Source organism: Notamacropus eugenii, chromosome 3, assembly GCF_028372415.1.
Source record: "Notamacropus eugenii isolate mMacEug1 chromosome 3, mMacEug1.pri_v2, whole genome shotgun sequence".
In the NCBI taxonomy this organism is placed as follows: Eukaryota; Metazoa; Chordata; class Mammalia; order Diprotodontia; family Macropodidae; genus Notamacropus; species Notamacropus eugenii.
Window position 1 is genome coordinate 241871398 of NC_092874.1, and position 21378 is coordinate 241892775.

Sequence of the window (21378 nt, forward strand, 5' to 3'; positions counted from 1 at the left end):
CTCACAGAGGGGAAAGGTGCAGAAGGGAGAGAGGAAATTTGAAACTCAAAATTTAAAAAAATAAATGTTAGAAATTGTCTTTACTTGTAACTGGGGAAAATAAAATAGTATTTTAAATAGAAAATTTTAAAAATAGAGCTGACCAGCATTATTTAGATAACCATTCAAGTCTTTTCATCATTTCATTTAGGTTTTGCCCTGATATCTGAACTCTTATTTTATACTATACTCTTATTTCAAGCACAGGATTTTTAACAATGCAAAAGTGCAAATGGCTAATTAAATAGGCTCCTAGAGCTTCAGAGTTATAAAAGAACTTTGAGGACCTATGCAATAGATGAAAAAAATGGAGCTCCAGAGAAATGATATGATTTGCCCAAAGTCACACAATTAATTAGCAGTAGACTCCAGACAACAAACACAGTCCAGAGCTTTTTCCTGCACCACTCAGCTTGAAAAGCGTAAAATTGTTTCTTTTGATTTTTGAGTGCTTTTGTATAAACAACCAATTACAAGCATATGGGTTTCAAGCACCACAAACTTAAAAGACATTCCCTTGCACAATACCCCATCCCAATTTCTTGAAAATCAAACAAACTAAAATCATAGGAAGAAATGATTTTTCTACTTTTTCTTCATCTCACTGTAGAGACACCTGCAATACAGGGTAGAGTTGGGAAACAAAATTCTAATAAATGTGAAATGTGAAGCTGTTGCTTGTGATCAGTAGATAGACTAAAATGTTAACTTCTTCCAATGAAAATGTTTCAATTCCATTCAACAAAAAATTGTTGAAAGTCTATTATGAAATTCTTAATAATTCACAAGCCTATCTTCACTAAAGAACAGGTACAAAACTTTTAAAATGGTTCAGATCAGAATTTTATTGTTTTTGGCTAAAGGTGTTTGTGAGCAGTTGTATGCAATCTTTATATTCGCTGCTATCTTATTAAAGGTGCTAATGTAGGAAAGATGTAACCTTTGGAGCTCAAAAGTATTCACTTTGTAAGAGTAAATCTTCAAACAGTCAAGAAGCTTGAATATGGGTTTCATAACACAAATTTGGGAATCAAAAGGCTATTGATATAAACCTCTCACTTTGGATCCAAGAGCTTTGCATTAACCCTGTGAGGACTGTCTGTATTTCAGAAAACTTGGCTTCCTGACCAGGTTCCAAAGTGATAAAACTGCTTGAGTGCATGATAAAGTTTTAAACTTTTGTCTTATGTTGTTGTTTTTCAATGTTTTTCAGTCGCCCAAGGGTAGCCTTGGTGGTACCTCACCTTGCCCAGCATTAGACGATACCTAATGCTACACAACTTAAAGGGGGGGCCCAATATTTACCTAAGTATTATGATAATCCCCATTTTACAGAAAAAGAAACTGAGGCTCAGAAATATGAATGGATTTACCCTGGATCACACAACCAGTATCTATTTGAGGTAGAATTTGAATGTCAATCTTCTTAACTCCAAATCTAATACTGTGTCGGTTACATCATGTCACTTCTCCATAACAAAATGTTTTTGATGATAGTGTCAAATATTCAGTATAAGCTGAAATTTCTCTAAAAATATTGTATTCATATAAATATTTTATATCCCAGGTAATATTATTTATAAACTTAGGGAAGATAACACATTTCTATGCTATATTAAGAATTTGCTCACAATATCCCCAACATGTAGGTAGCACAAATATCATCATCTTGATCTTACAGATGAAAAATCTAAGGCTACTAAATGTGCCCAAGGTAGTAAGTGGCAATGAGATTGAATCCCGGTCTTCAAGTCTAGCATGTTCCCACTACTACAACCATGCTGCCTATGAGCGGATGAAACAAATACATAAATTAAAAACCTGAACTCAAATTATTACAGTTTGGCTATTTTTTTTAGTATTGGATGGTTGCATCAAAAATACAAATAACTGAAGAGCAGTGACAGGTTTTACCTATGCAGTCCTTAGCACAGAGCCTGGAACATTGTAGGTTCTTAATAAATGTTTTTGGGTTGATTGAAATATTTATTAGTTCTGCTTGAGTTTTTGGATCCTAGGTCTGACCAAAGAGGTGAAGTGGAAAAAAAAAAAAGGAAGAAATGGGCTAATTAGAACAGAATAAGTCTAAAAAGGAACCCTGAGTAATACTGTAAATAATTGAAAGTAAGGGGTATTTCTATCAGAGTATAATCAAATGATCCCATTTTTAGTTGCCTTTGAGCAATTTCCAATGATGAATTTGGCTTTAATGATCTACTTCCTTAGGGCAATTGGGGGGAAGTATTTTTCAGTGTCTCGAAAGAGCAAGTAGAGTACTCAAAGGGCAAAAACTCCTGAAAATCAGACTATCTGCTAGATAATTACTTTAGGGGATCTGCAGCCTTAAAAATCTTTCTTCACATCTTCAATATCTATTATTTCATTAGTGTGGATATTTCCTCAGCTGGCACACATTTTAAGGAATAGTTGGGCCTGAAAAAAAAATCACCACCTGATGTTAAAGGTTTTGGTGATGAGCCTCTCTGAAATTAACTAGACTGGTCTTCAGACAACAGATAGAAAGCACACCCTTACTGATCCTGGGAAGTATTTCCAAGTTGTAGGACCCACCAAAGCTTGTACTCTGCTAAAATAATATCAGAGATCTCATAGTCACCTCTAAATTATGAGGACACATCCAAGATGGATTTCAGTGGATTAGGTGGGAGAAATCAGTCAAGAAGCAATTTTCACATTGCCATCTGCTGGAGACTGAGATAAATGACAAACTTAACTGAGGTAAAAATTCTCAACAGTCTCGAAAGAATTCTGAAATCAAAGAATGAGGAGAAAATTTATTTCATTTTCAAATAAATGGAAGGGGACTGCTTTGTGAAGTGTTTAAATGACACTTTCAAGAGTATTTCTGTAGAGAGACTCTAGGTCACAATGGAGAAAATCAAGCACAGAAACACCATCTTTCAGGAACAATCTCTATCATAGACCGACTGTGTGACCCTGGTACAGTCACATCTCCTGGTGCTCAAGGCAGTTCTCTTAGATCAAGGGACAGAAAATTATGGCCTGTCCACTCAATTCAGCCTGCTTTTTTTGTCCTTCTAGTCAGCTAAGTTGAATAAAAACAGGCATTAGACTGAATTTGGCCAGAGGTCAAAATCTGCTCTCCTTACTTGTTATCGTTCAGTCACTCAATCGTGTCTGACTCCTTGTGACCAACAGCCCCTTCTGTCCCCCACTGTCCTTAGAAGTCTGTCCAAATTCATGTTCATTGTTTCCATGACACTATGCATCACATCCTCTGCCATCTCCTTTTGCTTTTGCCTTCAGTCTTTCCCAACATTAGGATCTTTTCCAATGAGTCCCATTTTTTCATTGTGTGGCTATTTAAACTTTCCAGTGAGTCACCTGAATTAATTCTTTTGATAATTAATGATTTGATCTCCAAGTTGTTCAAAGGACTCTCAAAAGTCTTCTCCAGAACCAGAATTCAAAAGAGTTGATTCTGTTGCACTCAGCTTTCCTAATAGTCCAACTCTCACAGCCATACTTTGCTACTTGAAAAACCATAGTTTTGACTATATGGACCTCTGTTGGCGAAATAATGTCTCTGATTTTTTAGTATGTTGTCCAGATTTGCCAAAGCTTTCCTTCCAAGGAGCAAGCATGTTTTAATTTCGCAACTGCAGTCACCGTCTGTAGTGATCTTTGAGCCCAAGAATATAAAATCTGACACTGCTTCCATTTCTTCTTCCTCTATTTTCAAGAAGTGATGGGATCAGTGGCCAAGTTCTATACTAAGTATAGAACAGTGGTCCATTTGGATTGGTAGAAGGAGTGTCCCCTTTGGGAATTACCTATACTAGATCTGCTACTGCCCTAATGAAGACATTTCCTATCTACTAAGCCACTAAATATTACTGAAAATAAAACCAGAATTCAGATTTACAACTTCCTGATGATATTTGTTGTAGTTCAGACCATTTGGTCATGTCCAACTCTTCATGACCCCATGGACCATGCTGTCCATGGAGTTTTCTTGGCAAAAATACTGGAGTGGTTTGTCATTTCTTTCTCCAGTGAATTAAGGCAAATGGAGGTTAAGTGACTCACCCAAGGACGTAACTAGTTAGTGTCTGAAGCTGGATTTGAACTCAGGGTTTCTTGATTCCAGGTCCAGTACTCTATCCATTAAGCCATCTAGCTATCTTTAAGGCCTTGCTGATATACCTTCTCATTATCACTACTGACATGGTCCTTGGGAATGAAGTAGCCTAGAATTTTTGAGGAACTAAATTCATTCAGGTTAACCCATATCACCCCAAAACTTATTTCTACCAGTTCCAATCCTACCCATATTTTATACCAACATACTATGCCATTCTGAAATCTAACTTGTCCCAGATCAAAACAAAGAAGAACTCAGTATCTCAAACAAAATCCCTAGGAAGAGATCCTCAGCTCTGTTACTTATTACCTATCCAACTTTGGGCAAGTCATGTAATTTCTCTGGGCCTCAGTCTTGTCACTTGGAAAATGTATGGGTTGTATGAAATATCTTTAAGACGTCTTCCAGTTCTAAGTTTAGTTCTAAGATTTATGATCCTTTGGAGCTAGAGGCTGTATTGCCCCTTGGTCTGTTCTAGAAGGAGTCCAAAGTACATCTCCAAATGTATAATCAGGGGCATGAAGGATCCACCATTGGTATTTTCAGACTCTCTAATTGGAGGGTAGAGCCATGGATTCCATAACTTACATTTAAAGAGAGGGCTCAGGTCAGCCATCTCATTCCCCCAGTGACTGCACTCTTTTTGGACTCCTTTGGATTTCACCATCCTGTCCATCACTGGGTACCTTCTCCTTCCTACCCCACCCTCTTTTAGCTTCCTATTTGAGTGTTGTTTACTCCCATCAGATTGGAAACTCCTTAGGACAAAGATTGTTTTTCTTTGTTGTATTTCAATCCCTAGCACTTAGCATAGTGCTTAGCATACAGTAAATGCTTAATAAATGTTTATTCACTAGTAAAACAGAACTCATAATTCCCCCCCGCCAAATCACCATAGGAGGGTAAGATTTAGGGAGAAAGAAAGAAATGCCATAGTTCTCTCCCATATATGTGTGTGTGTATACACATACATATGTACACATATACACATATGCATGTGTATATGCATATGTATATATGTATATGTGTGTATATGTATATATATGAGACATACAGACAGACAGACAGATAGATGGATAGATAGATAGATTGATTGATTGATAGATATCTTTCCTGGTGGGATAGCATGTAGCCTGAAGGTTACTTTCCTTTTCCTACCAGGCATGACATATATATATGTGTGTGTGTGTGTGTGTGTCTAATGCATGTATTTATGTACTATGTGTTCATTTTTTATGTATGTGTATTTATATGTACGTGTATATTTATTTGTGATATGTACATATATCACATATACATATAATATATACATATTTACATACATGTGTATATAGCCTATAATGCTCAGGTTCCATGAGCAGGGGACCAGAAGAGAGGGAATGAGATTCTTATCCCTCTCATTTATAGCAGCTCAACAGATAAACTTTTCTTCCTTACACAAATAAGTCTTACAGACACAGTTACATTTGATATGGGCCTTTCTGGGTTACCATGAAATACCAAACTTGCTAGTTTTTTAATGCTTCACTGGGGTCATTTCCACACAAATAGGAAGAAAAGAGCTTTTTTAGTTAATCTAACCTATACTTTTTGATATTCTATGGAGGCAGCAGCACTTAATAGCATTGAAATAAGCAAAAGCCTAGTTCCCTGGATGGGCCATTTATACTTTCTAAGAATTCATCCAGGGGGTTTTAAAGTTAAAGTGACTTCAATTATTTTTAGTGTTGTTCAGTCATCTCTAAGTCTTCATAACTCCATTTGGGGTTTTCTTGGCAAAGATACTGGAGTGGTTTACTATTTACTTCTCTAGTTCATTTTATAGAGGAGAAAAATGAGGCAGAGTTAAGGGATTTGCTCAGGGTCAGACAGCTAGTAAGAGTCTGAGGTTAGGTGTGAGCTCTGACCTTTCTCACTCCAGGTCCTAGGCTCTACGCACTACTTCACCTAGCCACCCCAGCAGTGACTGCACTAGAAGGCAAATCCAAGTGTTAGTAAATATTCCTCACCAGTGAAATCCAGTAAACAAAATACTCTCCAACCCACTCCCTTTAGTTAGATTTAAAACAAGCAAACAAACAAAAACTTCCCCAACTTTCTACCTTCCTCCCTACTGATAATATTCATAAACCTGACTCTCTTTTTATAAATAAGTTTATTCCTATTGTCTGTGAGCAGTATGACCAGACTGCACACTGGGGATAGCCCTGAAGGTGTCATATTTCCCAGAGAACTTAAGCTCCAACTTTGCATGGGAGTTAAAAGGCACACATCCTCCCCTCTTCTCTCCCCCATCCCCACCCCTGGACAGAGCTAGTGAGCTACAATTTAGTTTTATGAATAATTCTGCATCTCTCCAAATAATCAGAACTTGAACTTGGGGTTGACTGATTTGTCCCTTAGAAGAATGAGCTGGTATGTCTCACCTGAATACCATGGAATTGTTGGCTTCTGGGGCTTAAACGCTCTTTTACCCTGTGCCAGGAAAAGGGCACTAGCATAGGAGTTTTGAATATGAAGGAAAGTAGGGATAATAATAGATGAGTCAAAGTAGGGATCATATATAAATATATAAGGTTCATATGCTGAAATTGAGGGAAAGTAATATATGGGATAGTAATATATGAATATGTATTCCCTCATATTCAAAATTTCTCTTAGTAGGGTAGTTAGTCATTACTGTCATATAAATAGTAGAATCTGATGGAGACAAGTAAAAAAAACTCAACAAATATGAGTAGAAGAAGCATGATTATGTCAAAGGAAAATCATTGACAAGAAGAGATAATTATACAACTGCAAATATGATGGACATTTTAAAAGTTCCTACTACATCCAGGAGCTGTGCTTACTTCTGAGGAAAACACTGCAATCACTTAAGACATGGTGCTGACCTCAAAGATCTTATAGATTATTAAAGAGATACGGTACCAACCCAGATATCTATAAACAATAATATGTGATAAGTGAAACTATAAAGGTTCAAAACAAAGTGCTATCTAAGGTTTAAAGTGGAAAGACATTACTGATTGGGAAATTATGGAAGATTTTCTGAAGGAACTGACATTTGAGTTGGGTTTTAAAGAAAAGATAGGAATTTAGGGAGTGAAAAGGAGAGGGGCCATTCCAGACACAAGTAACAACATGGGGAAGAGAGAGGGTATAGTTCTCATTAAGAGAGCAGAGAATAATCCAGTTTGGTTGCACTGTAGATTGTTTGAAGGGAGGTAATATAAATCTAGAAAATGTAGGGTTGAGTTAGATTTTAGAAGACCTTAAATGCCAGGACAGTACCAGAGAATATCACTTCTGTCTTGGGTGTCAGTTTCCTATAAAATGATGGGTATCAGACCAGATGGCCTCATTCCTATAAATTCATGCCAGATTGACTCAATCAACAAGCATTATTGAGTTCCTACTAGGAAGTGATGATACAAGGACAGGAAATGAAACCATCCATACTCATATGGTTGTTGTTTGTCCTGCATTCTGGAAGAGGACCATGACATCAGGAAGGTGATGCCATGACTTACAAGTGAATTGTATTTAAGTGAAGGAAGGCTGTGCAAAGTCAGAGGCAAGATATAAATCAGGATGACTGGAAACACTCACTTCCTCATATTCATATGGATCTTCTCAGTGAAGTAAAAGGTTAGGTCATTTGCTATCGATGTGAATAGTGGATAGTTGCTAGATTTGGAACCAGAAAGGTCTGGGTTCAAACCCTGACTTTGACTCGTTAACTAGTTGCATTACCATAGTCAAGTCATGACTTTTCTAAGCCTTTGTTTTCTTATTTATAAAATGGGAGGGGTTGGACTAGATGGTCACTCATGTCCTTTTCAGTTCTAAATCTATGGTCCCATGAGTCTATTCTCTCTTTTAGTACTTGTTAGACCTTGATAACATAGACTTTAGTTACAAGTCACATGAAAGGACTTGTTTTGTTCTAGGGAGACAAGAAGACTCCTAGAGTTAGCTAGATGGTGGATACATGAGCATTGGACTCGAGTAAGGAAGATACGAGTTCAAATCCAATCTCAGACACTTAATAGCTATGTGACCCCGGACAAGTCACTGAATATATCTGCCTCAGTTTCCTCAACTATAAAATGAGGATAATAATAGCTCCTACTTCCCAGGGTTGTTATGAAGATCAAATGAGATAATAGTTGTAAAATGCTTAGCATGGTGCTTGGCTCATACTGTTAAATAAATGCTTATTTCCTTCCAACCTATCAAATCCTTGTCTACTCATCTTGTCAACTCATAATGAGAAGAGTGGTTAAAATTAAGACAGGACAAAGAATAAAAAGTCCTTGTTCTTGGATCAAAAATAATACCCTGGTTGCGCTGTTATGTGAACCTGCCTATTTGTACTTGACCTGCCTGGTTCCAAGTCCAGACTATTTTTCTTCATGATCAATTTAAAGATCTGGATGCTGACCATCTCCCCAGATGCTCAGACTGTTTCTAACCTTGACTTTCTGTTGCCTCTGGATATCTACACAAAAACCCCTTCAAAAAGCTGTTGTTTATGTGGGTTATATGTTGTATATGTGGGTTATATGGTTGTTTACCATATTAGAAACTCGAATATCTGCTAGTAAAGAAAAAAGAGGATGGGGGAGGAGGATCTCCCTTGTCATTAGCTTTGGCACTAGCTGTTAAATGTTCATTTTACTTTCTTCTCTCTTATTTGTTGTGACTCAGAGAACTTTAACCCTCACCTCTCTCCATAGGGGAGAGACATAGAGACATAGAGTCTATAAAAATGTTCCTAAGGGACATTATACTGTGTTGACTTAGTCTCTTTAAGATACATTATTTCAGTGGCTCTAGGAGAACCTACTCTACAAAGCTGCATAACAATTTGCTGACAAACTTTGAAATGCTACTTTCTTGAAGTATGAGAAAACATCCGAGCTACAGTGTATAAATCAAGTGAGACAAACCATTTCTGACTTTAAGCCTGTAATCTGGAATAAGGATGGATGAATTTATCTAAAATATCCTTTCTAGATAAAAATCAGTTTTTCTTAATGAAAACACTTTGTTGTCATCCTTCTTTCTTCTGTTTTTCATTGGATATGGACATCTGTCTGAGCTGTAAATTTCATTCTCTCTTTTTGGTCCATCATGTGAATGGAATATAGATTTATTAAAATCCTCAAATTTCTTTTTAGTTTCATTTTCTTGATCTCTGTGGGGAAATCTTTCAATAATCACTGGACAAAATCTCTCAGGGCAGCTTTTAGTTGTGGATCCGAAGAGAAGAGATTGGAGAGTGCATAGGCATAATGAAAAAGGGGATTCGGTCACTTTTGCCCTTAAGGTCAAGGAGATTGTGTATTTAATTTGGCAGCATTTCTCAGTTTCACTAAATTCATTATACTCAGTTCTCTGTATATCAGGATGTATGCTTTCCCCAGCCATAGAGAAAATTAAATCTCCTCTTTTCCCTGAAAAATAATTAGTAATTCTTTTCCCTTGAACAAATTCAGGTAAATTTGACAGGGGAGGCAATGGTAGAGAAGATAGTCCAGCTGTGGGTACAGTTGTTCTGGGAGAGCAGGTGCCCTGCTCTGAGACACTCCAGCTTGTATCCTATTGATTGGTGGAAGAGTATGTTCTACCAAATGATGCATTGGGGTTGGGGGCTTGGGGGAGGGGTGTGTGTGATCATGCTAGGAGACCAGAATTGTGTGGCAAGGTGAGGGCACAGCAGTGACTGTGAGGAGGAAGCACATTCACTTCCCTGTTCTGGTGCCCCTACAAATTTATACCCCAAACCTTCACATCTTAGTTTTGTACTATAAACATTCAAGTCTCTTGACCTTAAGGAGCTCAATAAGATACATTTATAATTATAATAATATAAGGGAGAGCAAAAGAAAGGCTGGAAGTATAATAAGAAAAGTGATGAAGGGAAGGGAAGGGAAAAGAAGGGAAAGGAAGGGAAAGAAGCTTTTATATGGGGATAGCACACAACCCTGCTAGGTAAGTTCTGTTATCCTCCCTATTTTACTACTGAGAAAACTAAGGCATAGAGTCTAAATAATTTTCTCAAGGTCACAGAGCTATAAAGTTTCTGAGGCAGAATTAGAACTCAGGTCTTCTTGATTCCAGGTCCAATGCCCTACCCAACCTAGCAGTACCTTCGCCTAAGAAAATCAGGAAAGATTTCGTATAAGAGGTAGCAAGTGCAGTAGAACATCAAGAAAGAATTATGGTGAAATCAGACTGAAAATGTAGGCTGGAACCAGAATATGGAAGACCTTGAGGTAAAGAGCACAGAATTTGTGTTTTTTCCTATGAGCTATGGGTAGCTTGTGATGGTTTTTTGAATAAAGGAACAAAGCAGCCATTCCTGTACGTTGGGTTATTGGAGTCATAAATAGCAGGAAGTGATCAATAGTGTCACATGCCACAGAAAAAATCCGAGAAAACAAAGAAGGAAATGACAATTAAGAATCCAATAGTGACTCAGGAGAGAGCTGTTGAAACAGAGTGGAAAGAAGCCAAGCCAGATTGCAGAGGCTGAAAAGTGAGCAGCTGGTGAACAGCAACGACTACCATGAGTATAGACTATTCTTCCTAGAAGGGTCCATTGTGATGAAGAGGAAGAATCTGAGAGCATGGCAGGGTCAATGGAAGGTTTGCTTTTAGGATATGAGAGATCTGAGCATATTTGCAGGCAGAAGAGATAGTAGAATAAAGAAATAGTAGAATAATGAGAGATTGGAGTTGGACAAGAAAAAGAAGGATAAGAGAAAAGGAATTATTTGTTGGATGATGACCTAAGGTCCCAGAGACAAGATCAAGGGATGGGATCAAGGACAGAATGGGGAAGGACAAATCTCACATTCAAGGGGATTCAGGGCATTCAGGGGGAGGCATCATTGAACAATATTTCATTTTCTCTTGTAGGATAGGAAGATTAGGTTTTACTAATTGTCAGACTGCCTAAGAGATTGAATTACAGCACACATTTCTTCATTTCCTCCTCAGTATTTTCAGAAGGGTCCCTTGATCCCAGATGTTTTCAAATCACCACACCTCTCCTTTATAATATGGACACTAATGCATCAAACACCAAATTCTCCTGGGAGATATTTTCAGTATGATGCACCACAGTTCTCTGTTTCAACTCTACAAGCAACCAACAGAAAAAAAATACAAGAACAAACACCCATGGATGCCAATGAAGGATTTATTTACCATAACTTTACACCACTACTTAAAGAAGCAATAATGTAGTTTACATTTATCCCATGTAAATTAGTATAGAACCAGATGTAGCTTACAAGGTGCCTTGTAACTCATCTCCTCTAAGCAATAAAGCCTTTTCTTTTTTTTTCCTCTGGCAAAGGTTCTAGAAACTGTTTTCTATCAGCAGATACAACAGATGGCTGGCACATGCCTGCTTTCCTCAATGAAGTGGGATCTCCACAGCAATACTCTTTGATCCTTAGTGGCATGTCTACAACACCATGATGCAAAATACCACAGCAGAACAGAATCTAAATATTAAAGGTTTTAGGCTGTGCTTTTGATATGAGAACCTCCTTTCTAAAAAAATCATGCCCACAGAATGTAAACATGTTCACATTCCCACTTTGAAACTGTGGTACAGAGGTCAGAAAATGAGGTATTTCCTCTGTTTGGTGACAGAAAACTACAGTAAAGATACTACTGTAAATCCCAGGAGTGTAAAGGTATGCAGTTTGGTCTGAAACTTCCAAAACAATCATAACTCCATTAGGAAAAAATGTGAGAAGTACCCATTACGTGACTTAAAAAATCATAAGTGTTACCATAACTTCAGAGATGGAATGAGGTGTTTAATGGCAGTAGGCATTTCCTTTGAAGATTAACGGGAAGTATACTTAAATTAAAATTCATTCTCTGTGCCTTTGATTTGATTTTGTCAAAGGCATGGGGGCAAGGGAGAAAATATTTCAATATAAATCTCCCCAGAGCTCAGCTAGATCAATGGGACCTCTCAGTGTGACTGAAGGCAGCAAATCTGAGTGAGCTGAAGCTGTTACACAACACAGAATGGTCACTTGGGGGCCAAAAAGGCTCTTATGTTTTGAGGCCACCTTAATGAACGAATGTGATATAGCCGATTATGTAGTAACCATTTAGCAGAGTGGGTATATAAACATTTTTGGATTAAAAAAAAAAAGCCTAGATTACAGTAAGAAGATCTGATTCAAATTTCTTTCTCTCATAGTGTTTTTGTTTTACTTTGTAATGAAATTCAGTTTGGGTGTTAAGGAGTAGATTTATTCTGAAAGATGTCCGTAGCTATTAAGTACTCTCTAGTTCTTCTCATACTGGATATTTCCTTATTTCTGATAATATTCACTAGTTCAAAAAGTCTTTTAGTTATATCAGTTTAGAACTGGAAAGGACCTTAGAGTTTATCCTGTTCAACATCCTTATTTTACAGAAGAGGAAACCGAGTTTCAGAGGGACTAAATGGCTTTCCTGAGGTCACACAGGGCCAGCAAGATTTAGAGTCAGGGCCTCTGAATCCAGCTAGAGCCCATTTTCCACTGCCCAACACTTTGAAATTGCCAGTCAGATAAATTTTATTTACTAGAAGCAGGTGTGAAAAGCTGATGGGTGAGTCACGTAGAAAGGCTAGAGAGGAATTGCCTGCTAACAAACTGGTTCCCACAGGACAAATTACTAGCTGTTTGAGAAACCAAAAATGTAATGGAATCATCCCAGTAGTCTAGTTAGCTCTTTGGATAAAAAACATTGCAAAGAACTGTCACAAGATCAATTCTGGGGTCAACGACTCCAATCTTCCATCGCGGTAAGTGAACAGAATGTGACTGAAGATCTGCCCATCTTGTTGGGAAAATAAATTATGTGCCCAACCCTTCCAATATTGTTATGCTGGTATTAATAATGCAGCAGAGCTGTAGGGAAGGACAACTTGGTGCATGAAAAGAGAGTTGGCTTTGTAATAAGTAAGATATGGGTTCAAGTTTTACCTCTTATACACACTAGCTGATTTGACCCAGGGCAGCTAGGTGATGCAGTGGATAGAGCCTCAGACAGTAGCTCTATGATCTTAGCAAGTTGCTTAACCCTGTTTGCCTCAGTTTTCTCATCTGTAAAATGAGCTGCAAAAGGAAATGGCAAACCACTTTAGTATCCTTGCCAAAAAAACTCCAGATGGGGTCACAAAGAGTCAAATACAACTGAAACAAATGAACAACAATAAGAAGTCACTGAGTCTCTCGATTATTCTAGGCAACTGAGTAAGGATGTCAGTTGCAAAGCAGGTGTCCATCGGACATCAATGAAATCAGAAGTAAAATTTTAAAAAAGGAGGGGCTCTAGGACAGACTAATATAGAGATGTTCTGGATCCAGCTTGGACCATCTCTGGTTAAATTTTCAGCATGAGCATTTAAATCTCAGAAACTGGCAAACACCACAAATGAGGGCTTGATTTATTGTTCTCTTAGTTAAATAGACTTGAGGAAGCAATATTAATAACAGATTAAATTTTAAAATGTGTCCTGCATTTCCAGAGAGCTGGTTGTTAAACATTTACCATCACACCCCTGGAATAATGAGTACATATTTATGTGTCTGCTCTTCATTCAGGGTACAAGGTCCTTCACATAAAGTCCCTTAGGCAGAAACAAAATATTTTCTTTTTCCTCTTTCCACATCCCTTGCAAAATATCTCAGTTTTGCTTTCGGAACATTTTGCAATTGAGAAGATGAAACACCTCCACTGACTTCTAGTCATTGCTATAAAGATTTATGAGCAATCCATAAATGTAACAAAGGCTTATACTAAGCTTTGGACGTGTTATCTTAGCTGTCCAAAGAGAGAAAAGGGCAAGATCTAGTTTATAGGTTTGATCCTAACATTGATACCCATGCAGAAGAAAAGACCTGTTCCACAGGCACAGATTTCACTATTAACTCTAGTCAATTACTTTAATGATGATGATGATAAGGTCACTTTCACTTTGAAGGGAAATTATTTTAAATAGTGCAGATAATTCCATATGAACCTGAGGTCTATTTTTTAAAAAACAGCTCAAAAAATGCTCCACTGAACTAGCATCAGGAATGTCATCGTCCAATGTGAGGAAAAGGACATTTTAAAAAAGATATTAAACTCAGCACAGTATAGAGGCTAGAGAGTCAGCTCCAAAGCAGTATGACCTGGATTCAAGTTACTCCTCTGATGCATACTGGGTATGTACCTACTATGTGTTAGGTAGGTGCTATGCTGGGGGTTGTGGATGTTGTTTTTCAGTCATGTCCAACTTTTCATGACCCCATTTGGAATTTTCTTGGGTTTACCATTTCTTTCTCTAGTTCATTTTACAGATGAGTAAACTGAGCAAAGAGAGCTAAGTTACTTGCCCAAGGTCACACAGTTTACAAATGTCTGAGCCTAGATTTGAATTCAGTTAGATGAGTCTTACTGACTCCAGGTCTAGTGCTCTATCCACTGCACCACCTAGCCTGTACAAAAAGCTCATGCTCTTAGTGGCCCAATTAACTGAAGTCTAAGACTCTTAGTTGCAGAGCAGGTATTGATGTGTTTTGATAAAAAGAATGGCCTCCCTAGGAATTCCCTATATTAATAAAAAAACAGACCTCGTTCAAAATAAAGGCCATATCTACATCATGCACATTAATATTTTTTCAAGTAATACATAAATATGGAAACAGTGGCCCCATGTCTTAGACCAATCTGTCTGAAAAAGCTTTCACAAAAACTTTCCTTGGAAATAACTGTCTTCTAGTATAGGCATCCAAGAGAGATGACCTGGCAAGTGGATAGAAGGTTGACCTTGAAGTCAGGGAAGACCTGGTTCAATTCCTACAAAATGTCTGAGTGACCTTGAGCAAGTAACTTGTCCATTCAATATCCTCAAGCAACTCTGTGAAACTCTTAAGTTGCAAGTGAGCCTATATTGGTGAAGAAAGTTTCCATACTGAGTGTTCCCTTCATTGATGAAATCTTAAGTTCATCAAAGGTCTAGGGAAAGAAAAATATAACAAATGAGGGCGTAGTAGGCATCCAAATGGGTCTTAAGATATAGCCCCTGCTTGATGTATGTCTACGAGGCAAAGCAAGTTGAGGTAGTAGTGAAGAGAGTGTTGAACTGAGAGTTAGGAAGATCTGAGTTCAAATATTGCCTTATCCATTTACTACCTGTGTGACCCTAGATAAGTCACTAAAACTAAGTGTGCCTTAGTTTTCTCATTTGTAAAATAAGAGGATTAGATTCAGTGACATCTAAGGTTCTTTCTAGTTTTAAATCTATGGTCCTAAATTATTTGTTACAAACACCTATAAGCTGCTAAAGGGATTGTTGCTTTTAAAGATCAGATTTGAGATTTCATTGGTGTAGGTAGCAACCAGTAAAGAGGCTCCCTCTACCTATTCAGGTGCATGTCTATTCTGAAAGGTCTAACCTTAGAGAACTGCCTGGAACACTTGGAGGTCAAGAGACTTGCCCAGGGTTTATTGTTGTTCAGTTGTTTTTCAGTCATGTCCCAACTCTTCACGACCCCATTTGGAGTTTTCTTTGCAAAGATACTGGAGTAGTTTGCCATTTCCTTCTCCAGCTCATTTTACAGATGAGGAAATTGAGGCAAAAGTGGCTGACTTGCCCAGAGTCACGTGTCTGAGGTCACATTTGAACTCAGGTCCTCATGACTCAAAGATCAGCACTCTATTCACTGCACCACCTAGCTTCTTAGGATTACATAACCAGTATATGTCAGAGACAGGATTTCTTGACTCAAAGGCCCATTATCCACCACCCCATGATGGCTCTCATTAAAGGACTGTAGATTTCCAGTAAAAATGCTCCTCCAAATTAAAATCTCATGGGAAAGGGAGTTGTAGTGGAGAGAGAAGAGTTTTTAAGAATGATGGCAGGAAAGGGAGTTTTATCATTGGAAAGTGAGTTTTCAGAGACAAAGGTGGGAAGTTTTCAGGTAGCAGAGGAATTTAAGGTTTTTCAGGAAGGCTCGAGAGAATTATCAAGCGATAGGCAGGAATGTATTGGTGAACTTTTGAGAGACTATTTAAACTGATACACAAAAGTTATTCATTTCCTTACTTTCTTTAGTTTATTGATAAGATTATGGGACCATAGATTATAGTGAGAAGAAAATTTCTGTTACTGTTGCTCAGTCATGTCCACATGACCTCATGGACCGTAGCATACCAGATCTTTCTGTCCTCCACTAAATCTTGAAGAATGGCCAAACTCATGTTCATAGAAACAAACTTACTGATCCCTTAATCCAACCTCTTCATTTTAGCCCAGAGAAACTAAGTGACTTATCTAAGGTCAAATAGATGATAAGTGGGAGAACTAGAATTCAAAACTAGGTGTTATTCCAAATTCAGATAAGTATGTACAGTGAGGAAAAACAAAGTGATGCCAAAAGATTTCTTCAGATACACATTTAGGGCATATTTAATACCCTTATGAAATCAGTGAACACAGAGGGAATATTGTATAACTGTTAATGCTATCATCTGTATTTTCCCCCTCAAATGTATTTTAAAATTTACTAGACTGGTACCTGAATAAAAAAGAAGATAATGACTTTCTCCAGTAGGTATTCTTAAAGTTTTCTGTAATTTTGTCCATGTAATACCAAAGCATCTGGATAAAAAGATTAAAAAATCATCCAATCTTCCAGGCTTTTTGTTGATACACTGGAAGCATCTTAATAGTATCATTTGGACAAAGCAATTTCCTGAGTTTGGATTTATTTTATCCTTTTATCTCAATGAAAATTAATAGCATGTCCTAACTCTCTTTACATCTCTCTCTATGCTGAGCATAGTGATTTGCTTATGGCATGTGTTTAAAAAATTGTTTTTTACTGAATGAGTAGCTTGGTGTCACATAAGCTCAATCACAGATGATTTATGGATATCCAAGAAATATTTAAGAAACTATTTTCCTTTCATTAAAGAGTCATTCCACTATGTTTTGTATAACATGTATAAACAATATCAAATCGCTTGCCTTCTCAAGCAGGGAGGGAGAGAATTTGGAACTTATATTTTTTTTAAATGAATGTTAAAAATTTTTTACATGTAATTGGGAAGTATTTAGCCAAATGAATAAAAATATATTGGGAAAAATGTGTCACTCCAGTGGATCTTTTAAAGAAAAAGACACAGTGTTCCTTACTGGTACTGAAATTGTATGACTTTATTGACTGAAATTTAATTGGTACAATTTCATATTTGGGATATTTAGAAACATCTGATCATTTGGCAATCCATCCAGATGATAGATGAGGCATTGTGGTGTAGTAGAAAAAGATGGATTTTTTAAAAAGATAGCCTAGGATTGAATCCAGGCTCTACTACTTAATAGCTGCATGACTTTGAGCAAGTCACTTAAACTTTCTGGGTTTCAATTTTCTCATCTGTAAAAGATATTGGAATAGATGACCTCTCATTTCACTTCCAGTTCTAATTCCAATGTTCCATTAATCCATCCCTCCTTATAAGCTTGCTATGCCACAATATAGAAAAAACTTCACCTAACCAGAGAAGCCTGACTTTAGCAAAAATCATGAGATAATTTAATATTGGAGCTAAAATTCCTTGAAGATTGGAATAACAACATATCTAAACATTTTAGACAAGTAAACAAAAGGTTGAAGAAAAAATACTGACTCCAGTGCTACTCTGACCTTTTTTTCCATTCCAGGTTTATAGTCTAACAAAAAAGTACCATTTCTGGGATCAAATGATATCCTAACCAATTTATATTCAGCTGATCCCCAAAAGCTTTCAAACCTTTGCAATGCTTAAAACACAAGATGGAGAGGAGAAATAGCATTTCAGTTTTTGCTCAGAAGTTCCCTATTTAGAAAGTTGAATCTCAAGCAAAAATGTGATTGGTTATTTTTGTCTGCATCTTCAAGGGTTCTCATCCATTGCCAGGGAGAGAGGTGTTATTTAAGCTACGTTTTAATGCAAATGTGAAGCAATAACAGGATAGGTCAAATTTATTTTTTTAAGGTAAACCATAATATTGATATTGAGATGTTTTAACTAGCTGTCCAAAAGATTTTAGGTAAAAGAATTAGAACATAAAGGAGGGGAAATTGTCCAACTTGTTTCCATGATCCAGCTCTCTACCTGTAGACAGTTTCCATGATTGTATTTTTCCTTCCTTAATGAAATAACAGATCTGACATATTCCCAATACTCTAATATCATAAATTTTTTTCTTAAAAGTCATAAAGAAGTAACCATAATAGTAAGGAGGAAAGGGTTCAATGTGATAAAAGAGAGGACAGTTATATGATAACTAAAGGTTGGATACAATAGAAGATGAAAAGATAATATAAATTTAAGCAGTTTTTTTTAAAGAGCAAATTTGAAGAGCACAGACAAAATGATCGTGCCTGTGCTTTCAGAAAGCAATTAAACTGGAAATGTTTCCCACTATATAAGAGTTATCATGTTAGGAATGCTTACTGGACAACACTCTTTGTAAAAATGGTCATTTTTCTAACTTTTGAATTTAAGTGGAAGAGAGAAATGTTATCATTACTGTGAATAATAGACCAAATTTTACAAATTCATGGATGATATATTATTTATTCCACATTTCTATGGTCAGTTATACAAATACATATAGTTAATACATTTTAATCCTTTACCAACCCCACTTCTTTTCCTAAAATTAGACATCATTGATGTTTAATTCAATAGTTGATGGTTATCTATTCATAAACCAGATAGAGACTGATAAACAGAATGCTGAGAAGAAAATACTACGCTTCCTAATGAGAATAAACCATACTCTATTTTTCCATTATAATTTAAAAGTATTTAAAGAGGCAACTTTTAAAGCCAATCCCCTCCAAGTAGTCGTACTTTCCAGTATGAATGCTCATCTGAGATTTTTGGCAAGTTTGATTTCAGGTGAAATGTAGTATGATAATGTATTATGTCATATCATATCACGTTCATCTAAATTAAATAACATGAAAATTATTGCCTCCATTCATGCAGTTTAAATTGTATATATTGGAATTTACTTAAAATTCAAATACTGCCACATTATTGAGTCCACATTATTTAGTCCAAATTAAACACTGGTGGCATTTTGACTGTTTCTTTAACTTTTAATGATAAAGAGTCAGTGAAAACACCACAGTCATATTAGCAATCACCAAATGGTAATGCATCCTACTTAGATATACAGCATGTTCCTGGACATAATTTCCATTATTATTGTTAGAATTCTAAATTTATCTGATTAATAATGCTAAAAACAAGGAGCTTTGTCTTTTAAATATTTGCAGGAAAAATCATGTGAGGAATAATTTCCTGGTTATAATATTCTAAAATGTACTTTGCAGTACTGTTCCCACTTCATTGCAGGCAATGAGACTACTCAAGTACAGCATTCTGCACCTTTTAGAAATTATCAGTACTTACTTTCCCGGTGGCTTTCCAGGTAAAATTCATGGAATGAATACTAACAGGAATGGCTGGCATTCTCTGTTGAGCTTTTCTGAAATCATGAGTGAAAGGGGCCATTTTCCCCTCTGAAACAATCAGAATATCCTCTTCAAAACCTGTTTTAGAAAACAAATCAAAATGTGTGAACTTGTAAGAGGGGAGGTCATATGTTTCCAGAAACACCTGCCTCCTTCATTTATTTCTTATGAAACAGCAAAGCTATAGAGATGACCATTCAGCTATGAGGGACAAGAGTGATGCTTAGGACTGATTTTTGCTAGGGGGAAAAACGTACAGGAAAGTGATGAATGAAAGCAAAGGCTGCATGCGCAACCACACATAAGCGTACCTAGAAAAGTAGCCTGTAAGATACAATGTAATCAAGAAACATGTTCAATAAAGTTCCTTGGATTTTAAAAAACTGGAATTTAAGGAGTTTTTGGAAGAGAAAAATACCATGATTTTGAAAGTCTGTTTAAAGTCAGTGTTGTTGCAGAGATGTCAATTTCCCAAACCCTCCCTGCTTAACCAAAGCAGGAAAGGTAAAGGGGCATTCTTACCTATGAGGACTCTTGCTTGGTGAGCATCAATCCACATGTACAAGCTGTCTTCTTGCTGTGGTCCAGCTTCAGTCCGTAGGACAAAAAGCCAAGGGAGGATGCTGCAGAGCCGCACTATAATAGAAGAGAGGAAGTTTTCCCTGGCCATGCTGGTCAGCGGTACTTCACTGAAACTGTGGCCTCACAGAAACTCGCTCCTCTGCCCACACGCCTGAACTGGTTGCTCGCTGCGCTCGCTCTACTTCTCCCTCTATCCCAGTTGCTCCTCCTTGCACCGCTGAGTCTGTCTTTTGGCCTCTCCTGGCTGCTGAAAAAGCAAGGATATGAGCTAACGAAGGGGGACGGGGGGGGGGGGGGGGGGAGGGGGCGGCGGAGGGCTGAGGGAAGAGGAGGGGGCGAGGGGAAGAAAGGGGGAAAGAGAGGAGGAGGGACTGGGAAAAGGAGAATGAAAAAAAAAAAAACCACACCACTCCAGACAGAAAATCTGAGAGAAGCAAGACAGTTCGGGAGGGGAAAGGAGAGATGGAGGGATAAGAAGAAGAGAGAAGGAAATGGAGACAGAGAAGGAAGGGAGAGAGAGAGAGAGAGAGAGAGAGAGAGAGAGAGAGAGAGAGAGAGTAAAAAAGAAACAGATAGAAAAAGAGACAGAGAAATAGACAAAAACAAGGAGACAGAGAGACAGAGAAAAAAAATGAGGAGATATCTAGAGGCCAAGACAGTGAGACAGAAAGACAGGGATATAGAGACAACGACAAAAAGAAACAGAGAAACAAGGAGAGGGAATAGAAAGAGCTAAAAAAGAGAGAAGAACAGGGATAAAGAGGCAGAAATAGACGAAAGCAAGAGAGAAAAGAGACGAGAGTCAGAGAGAGAGAGACAGAGACAGAGAGAGACAGAGACAGAGACAGAGACAGAGACAGAGACAGAGACACAGAGAGACAGAGAGCTTTCACTCTGACTCTGGGAAAGCGGCGTTAGCAACAACGTCTCCCGGAGTCGGATGCTGGGAAACCAGTAGAAGCAGAGGCCAGGGCTCCGGCTACTGTTTCAGCACCTTATCCGTGGTGCCGGAGAAACCCAAAGTTTGGCACAGACCAAGCGTAGCAGAGGGTAAAGTGCCATGTTCGCTCCCTAAAGCCT

The 21378-nt window shown here is 37.5% G+C and overlaps 1 protein-coding gene across 1 annotated transcript in view; it reads right to left on the bottom strand.

Annotated features, from left to right (window-relative positions):
* Positions 1 to 20536, bottom strand: part of WIF1 (WNT inhibitory factor 1) — a 109860-nt gene extending 89324 nt beyond the window's left edge. Inside the window, exons 1-2 of the mRNA XM_072655277.1 lie at positions 20239 to 20536; positions 19655 to 19794 (exon numbers count right to left, since the gene is read on the bottom strand). Of these exons, the coding sequence (XP_072511378.1) occupies positions 19655 to 19794; positions 20239 to 20386 (288 nt within the window). The 5' untranslated portion in view covers positions 20387 to 20536. The remainder of the gene's footprint in view (positions 1 to 19654; positions 19795 to 20238) is intronic.
* Positions 20537 to 21378: the final 842 nt, after the last annotated feature.